The following is a 7,959-nucleotide window of genomic DNA, read 5'->3' on the forward strand; positions in this document are numbered from 1 at the left end:
AAACAACAAAACAAAAAAAAACAAAAAAAAAACAAAACAAAACAAAACAACAGTGAATTTGACATCACAAATGCAGATGAATAAAATTTTAAAAAGAATGAGTGTTATCTATCAACATCCAGTTTCAAGCATAGAGGATGGTACAAAAGAACGACCCAAACTCTTTGTTTGGCAGGAAAATTTGTGAATTTGCTAAAACCAAGTGAATATAATCAAAATGTCAAAATAATGAAATTGAATTTGAATGATAAGTACATAGAATCACATTAGAAATGCAAGGAGAGTGAAACATGGTTATATTTCATAGCGATTGAAGACCCTCTTCCTGTGTTGTCATTGTCGTGAGATGGTACAGGTGTCCATATCGAAATACCATATTGCTCTTGAACTTTACTGCACATAAACCAAAAAATGTATTTATTATTTATTGAATCATAAAAATATAATTTATTTCCACATAGACCCACCTCTATAATTTCTGTAAGCACATGGGATACTGATAGAGAAAATATACAACCATGCATTGTAATCTACCATGACGACTGTTTCTAGGCAACAGAGATGTGATGCAGTATGTGATAGTGATTTTAAATAATACGTTGAAATAATCAGACTATACAAATTAAGTATTTCACATTCGTTATTCATTCTAAAAAAAATTCCAGCTGGAATTTTTAATATAAAGTAGTATAGGTAGGTAAATAGGTATTCTGATTGGTAGGTCCTGCAATCACAGACATTTAATTATTTTCTTCTTTTATGTGCTTGTTTAAAATAGTGAACGATATCAATGATATGTTCTCAAATATTAATGCAGAGGTATTGTTGTGAATTTAAACATCACTGTTTAATTTGACTGATGGTTTTCCTCATTCATTTTAAAGTGAATATTCAGGAGACAAAAACCATTCACTTTACATCTACTTGTAAAATTTGTATATTGGGCTTTCAGGGGAGGATAGCGAGGAAATTGATTACACTTTACTTCAGCTTTGAGGCACTACCCGGTACTACATTTTTAAGAAAAGTATAGAATTGTAAAGTCCTTAGATGCAAATACCTAATGGATGAAGGATCTCATTGAATCTCTTAAATAGTGTTGCATTCTGTCTAGTCATTGCGTCCACTCTTCTGAATACCATGGCAACATACCATGGTAACATATCGGTAGGTCCATTAACGTTATGCAGCTTGCGTGAACTTCTATCAGATTTGTTCATTTGGTGACGATAACTTTCTCTGATTTTAATTAATATTTTTGTCAAACCCTTCATTCTAAAATATCATCTAATAATTATAATTACTGTTATTACATACACCTTAAGAACAAAAAATAAAATAAAACTCATAATCAACAAACTGACATCTCAAATTTGTGAGGTATACTGTTCCAGCCAAGTGCCTGCATGTTTTCATGGAGAGTGGGATGAACAGTTATAGAGCTATGTGTGTGGACTACGATTTAATGTCAATAAAAATGTGCTGTACAAGAAACAAACAAAAACGGAAATTAATTAATAAATTGTAAATCATTATTTAGTGGAGTTGATTATATATTAACAATAAAAATGAGTAACATATCACGACTTGTTGTCATTTTTTATTGCTTATATACTGTTAAGTAGATTATACACTCGTTAAAATGCGAATGTTTTATTACATAGACTTGTGCGCAATAAATCTTTAGTTCAGAACCAATATTCAATAATTTGTAATTTGCAATCAATCTTTAGGTTATGATGTCCATTGTTTCCTTATGAGATAACAGCACACGATTCGTTATTTCTCATTTCAAACAAAAGAATGCATGCGCTCATTTGTAAATACACTGTACTGAATAGGTGATTTTCTGTACAATTGCGAGATTTCGCGAGATTTATGAAAGACGCGCGTCGAACGTCTGCCGCAAAATTCAAACGATTTGATTTTGAACTAGAATTTCTTTATTTCATAACTCACATCGAGCGACCGATCTTCGACAGAAGAATATTGCTTCGGAATACCCTTACTTAATCGAAATTGCCTATCATGAAATGTGGACAGCACATTATTAAGCATGGAAATGTCCATCAAAATACTTCGCGTTTGTCGAATCCCGCGCAATGTTTAACGCCACTACGACGCTATGACCTTTGTTTGTCCTGTGTTTATGTTCGATTTCACGCATAAAGCGTGATTCTCGCAGTGAACGGAAAATGGCCTATTAAAAGAGAATTACGCTTAGAGGCTAGGTAGTTTTAAATTTCAAATCAATTTAATTATGTGTAGCGTATTCACAAATTGAGATCACACGATGGTTTAAGTGGATTTCTACAGTCAACTGCTTATGTGTCTGATTTGATAAGTCTTGATGATTGCCACCTTATGTTTATTTTTTCTTTCTAGACCAGCACGAAAAATGTAACTCCAGGTGAGACCAACAAAAAAATGCATCTGTTTCTGGTTTGTATGTGTGCGTCGACACTAAAAGGATCTACGATGTGTATCAGTTTAAAATGGATACACACATGTTTTGGGGGGATTTTTTGGTTATTTAAACAAGAAAAAAATGTGGTGATGATTAGAACTGTCTATTAAAAATAAATCCATCACTGCATCATAATTTGTTTTTGCCAAAAAATAAAAAAAAAATTTTAAGGAAAACTATATAGCAAAATTGGGTGATTTTACTAGGCATTACATGTGTAAATGAATAAATCCTTTCAATCAGGAATCATTCACATTGACATTGATCCTGAAAAGGGGTTACTGTGGAATACTTTATCTTCGCTGGAATTAATTTTCGCTGAAAAGGCTTTTTGAGCATTTTGTATGGAATTTATTTTCACTGATTTTTGATGAGTTTAATGTGAAATATAGGAAAAAAAGTATATTCGCTGGATTTTATTTTCACGGAATCATCACTTCAGCGAAAATAGCGAAAATAAATTCCAAGCGAAAATAAAGTATTCTACAGTATTCTATCACTGGTTTCATTTGATCAATGAAACAATACATAGCATATTCAGACATACAAATGCTGTTGAAAAATAATTTTTCACTGGTATTTAATTTTTTCTATAATGATAATAAAAACATAATCACTGGGTTTTAAATTTAAAATTCATATTTTAGCTTGTTCACATGAATTCAGTTCAGTAGATCTCATTGTGAAATTAAAACCAATCAAATCATTAATATGTTTAATTTTAAATTCTGTGCAGATAAGGTGACTATTACTGCAAAATGACTAATTTTCACTGGGTTTAAATTTCGCAGATTTACCATTTCAGGCATATTCAATGGGTTTTAAATTCACGGTTTTATCATTTAGATAATGTGTTCTATGCTAAATTTTACATATTCACTGGGTTTTAATTTAGCGCATTTTCCAGTCAGCGAAATAAGCAAAATTAAAACCCAGTGAATAATTAACTATTTTACAGTACTTGCGTCGTATAGGTAACATGGGACCCATATCAAAACACAACGTTGAGAGATAACTGCGTGACTTCAAAAAAAACTGTTTAGAATACTTCAAATTTTATGTTTATGGTGGGTACTTTGAATGAGATCTTAACTAAAAAAGGACAAAGGATTTTCCAACATTCATACTTGTTCAAATATAAAAATCTTAAACAATTGATTACTAAGCATAATAAAGAAAGTCACCAACATCTCTCATCTACTTCGGCAGTTTTGAAAAGACATCATTATTAAGAAGCTGCCAACTTAATACCACAACTGCAAATACAGGTAAATTGTACTGACTTTTATGAATCAAGAGAGTAAACAGGCCATGATAAAAGCAAGTAAGAGTTGGTCTAGTGTCAATGCCGTGAGCACGCTTTATTACGCTTTAAACTTTAAATGTCGTTTCTTTATTAATTTGCTGGTGAAAAAGAAAGAACAATAAAAAAACATATAGATCCTTGAGAAGAAGGACACAATACTGATTGATTTTTTTTTTTAAACAACGCTTTATGGTCTTATTTGTGCGTTGTTTTGATGCTTTTTTAAAATCGGAAATTTAGACAGCTTTCTTGGCAGGCGTGTTGTGAATGCAAACGTATGAGAATAATACGTATACGGAAAATAATGCGCGTTACTGTAGGCTCAGGTGACAAAAATCCGGCGAAAACAATGTAGCATGATATGTGTAATGGAAACCCACTTGTTACTGACTGAATCACCGCTAACACGGCCGAACGTCAACACAACTAGACACCTGACACGGCATGCTTTAAATAGTGTTGGCATTTAAAAACAAAACAAATGTACGACTGTAAATCTTACATATTCACAAATATTGGACCCGAGAACACAAGGTTATGTAAGTCAAATGTAAACACCGTTTTTAGTTGTGCATCCGTTAAAAACGCAGACTTCCCGTGCGTGATTTGAAGTAACAAATACGTGACAAAGAATAAAACAAACATAACGGTTTTTAAAAAAGAAAACAAAGCTTTGGAGAAAACAGCGGAACCCGCATGATTGTTTCTCGTCCCACAGTTTCGGTTGCTGGATCCATGCGCTGCGTGCTTAAGAGCGTTCACCGGCCCCATTTAACAAATTAGAAACACTAACGGAAATTTAGAGGTCCATTAGTGGGTCTCTCGGCGACGGGAGGGAACAGGTGACCTGGAAAATAAACCAGGGAACCAAGTAACGTTTTGAAAAAAGAAACAATTTAATCTATTTTGGAAGTCCTTACCTCGGCCAATGACTTGATACAAAGCCCGTTTTCTCGCCGGTTCTTCTAGCAATTGTTTCTGAAGATTGAATTTCTCTATTAACACTGGAATTAGTTCTCCCACGGTGGTTTCATTGTCGAGTTTAACTGCTTTACTGGCCTGGCGATCTTCATTCGCGTCTTCCAAGTAAAATCGCAAAGCTCCTTCATAGCTGAGTCCCTAATAAAAAGAAATGGAGAGGCAATACTTTAAAAAATGCCATTCATAGTCGCGCAAATCCCCGAGGTTTTCGAATGCATTGTAAGTTGACTTTTTTTCAAAGTTGTTGTTTTTATAACACTTACTTCGTTTAGAGTTATCTGAAAGGCACCGAGATGGTTTCGTCTGTTAAAACTGGCGATTTTATCCGCCAATCCATCTAATTTGACAGTCTCCTCTTGATCGTCGGTCGTCGGAGATTCGTTATCTGCCTGTGCTTGCAGGTGTACCGTTCGCAGGTGAGCCAACACACGGGGATCCGTTAACATGTTGATGCTGGACCGCTTTCGCTCAAAAAGTCCCTCCAGACCGCCTGTGCCGTTTGTCAGTTCTTCAATAAGTTCGTCTCGCGTCGTCATGGTGATGCCTGTTAAATCACACGACTTGACTTCAAAAGTTCTATGATATTGAGAGATGGTCTACATCTCAACGACGCTGTACTGGCCCGTTGTCAAAGTATCCAAAACCCCTGAAAGTGCAGCGATGTGTGAACGGCTACTGTAGTATATTTACCCAACAGTCGCTTTGTCTTTTTTACACCGTAACTCCCCAGACGATTCCATTATGTTGCAGCACCAGGTACTCAATGACTGGGTGCCGTTCAATCATCGCATAGACACAGGTGAATATTCCCGTGAATGGGAAACGATCTCAAATACTATGTAGACCTGCAAAGGTCGATGTATCGACACCGTGTTTCCGTCGATGTGGGCGTGAATGTATCGATGACTTTTTGCTTCGTGTCACTTAATATTACCCATACGCACGTGGAAACCCACAAGTGCGAAGCAATCCAGAGTTGTTTCGAGTGGACACAAGTGCGTCTGCGTTATCCTTTTGAGCTTTACTTGTAACTTAAAGATTTTATTCAAATTATCTGAAGGCCAATCGAGATCGTTTCAACTTCAGTCTCGGCTGTGACCTTAAAGTTAAGGTCGCCAGATTGTGTCAAACTTCATTGTGTCAAACTTTGCAACAGTTTGGTTAATTCTTTTTATAATTGACAAGGACAGAGATGAAAATGGTGCAAGTCTCAACTAATTACAGTATGGCCACATCCTGGTCAATACACACTATCTGACACATTTAGAAGACGGCATTAACAGCGACACCGCTATTGTAGTCTAAACATCATTGTAACCACCCATACAGTCACTGACAATTAGTGTACTGACTGTCAATAGGGCGTAAGTAAAGAAGAAACTCTTTGGAATCTCTGTGACTGTGCAAGTCTGTATAGAACCACGGTTACCAGAAGAACTGTGATAGAACCGGTTTATTGACTTGTACAGTCATTTCTTGTGGTTTTAACGCTATTTCTTTTATGCCGGGTCTCTCACCTACATAGCTTTCTGTCTTATTGTACTGCATTTCTTAATAAATTCTAAGATGTATTTGGTATTTTACTACGTTGTTGCTTTCAACTCTTGAGTTTTGTTATTGTCATCCCTTTATTGTAAACAATAAATCATCAAAATCATTTGACATTGACATGTTACCATCTGCCATTGGGTAGGCTATATAAAATGGAACTGTTTAAAGGGAGATTTTTATAGCCAATCACAAATCCTCAGTTTGTTTAACTTGACTACTGTTTTTCCACAAAACATTTACTTACCCGATAAATGAAAAATAAATAAATCTGCAAAATGGAAGTCAGTGCCAAACTATTTACAAGAATGTCCCTGATTGGCTACCCATCTCATACACCTAATGGTCAGACCAACTAGAGAGCAGCTTGTTTATTGACAGGTTTTTGTTAATAATAACAAATTCTGTCTTGTATATTATGCTTTGACTGACTGCAAATGGGCAGGTATGCATCTTCAAAATGGTATATTATATTATACTCAGCAGGTGATTTTCTAGAAAAAAAACTGCACGAGAGAGCACTGCAATAAGTGATTTTCCGTACAATTGCGAGATCTCGCGAGATGCATGAAAGACGCGCGTCGAACGTCTGCCGCAAAAATCGAACGATTTGATTTTGAACTAGAATTTCTTTATTTCGTAGCTTACATTGACCGGCCGATCTTCGACAGAGGAATATTGCTTCCGAATACCCTCACTTAATCGAAATTGTCTATCATCAAATGTATACAGCACATTATTAATCATGGAAATGCCCCCAAAATATTTTCGCGTTTATCGAATCCCACGCGATGTTTGACGCCACTACGACGCTATGACCTTTGTTTATCCTGTTTTTACGTTCGATTTCACGCATAACGGAACGGAAAATGGTCTATTCAGTGGCGCCACTAAGTGGGGGAGATAGGGTTCTCCCTACCAGCGTGTGGAGGTAAAATGGAGCATTCTATGGCTTCCTTGGGGCCAAAATTACTATCAGACAGGTCACAGTTGAAGACTGTGTCCACATGTGATCCCTGGTCAATGAGAATTTCATGGTTGCCAGAGGATCTGCTCCCTAGGGTAAGAGGGTGCATGGCCATGGCATGAGAGCACTGCACTTGTTTAAAAAATCCCTGCTCAGAATAAAATGTTATGTAAAGGTGACAAATATCACTCTCAAAATTTCCCCATTTCTTGCATATATTTTCAATTTTCAAAGAGCAAGCTTACATATGTACATGTATTCGTAATAGTCAATTTCCATAGTTGCTATAGAGTCCATTTACCATAGTATCGGATGTATACGAAGCTCAGTTGTTAAGCTGCTGGAGTAATGATACCGACCTACAATACTGCCCTCAGTGGTGATTAAGCATTTACTTTTGGTATGAATGTACAACCTGCTCTTAGTAAGATATGCAGACGACACTAAGATATGCAAACATTTTGCAATTTCTTAGCTCAGTATCTCTCCTGCTGTAAAATTCTGTGCATTTCTTGAGAATGAGAGCAGGTGCTACAGCCTTATTGATGGGTGATTTTATGCAATTCTTTTTCCATTTCAAACCACCTCCACTCAGTAGTACTGCGTATCTAAATAGAAGCGCCCTCAACCAACTTTTCTGTTCATTGTTTGCTGGATGACTTATTTTTACCATAGACATGTCTCTGTCAT

At 35.9% G+C, this 7,959-nt stretch overlaps 1 protein-coding gene across 2 annotated transcripts in view; it reads right to left on the reverse strand.

Moving 5' to 3' along the window:
• The window catches only part of LOC100372469 (ras-associating and dilute domain-containing protein-like), a 51,055-nt gene extending 45,765 nt beyond the window's left edge, over positions 1–5,290 (reverse strand). For both annotated transcript variants that reach the window (XM_085502408.1, XM_078009130.2), the window contains exons 1-2: positions 5,018–5,290; positions 4,694–4,892 (exon numbers count right to left, since the gene is read on the reverse strand). In XM_085502408.1, the coding sequence (XP_085358534.1) occupies positions 4,694–4,892; positions 5,018–5,290 (472 nt within the window). The remainder of the gene's footprint in view (positions 1–4,693; positions 4,893–5,017) is intronic.
• Positions 5,291–7,959: the final 2,669 nt, after the last annotated feature.

Source organism: Saccoglossus kowalevskii, chromosome 8, assembly GCF_978046115.1.
Source record: "Saccoglossus kowalevskii chromosome 8, keSacKowa6.1, whole genome shotgun sequence".
In the NCBI taxonomy this organism is placed as follows: Eukaryota; Metazoa; Hemichordata; class Enteropneusta; family Harrimaniidae; genus Saccoglossus; species Saccoglossus kowalevskii.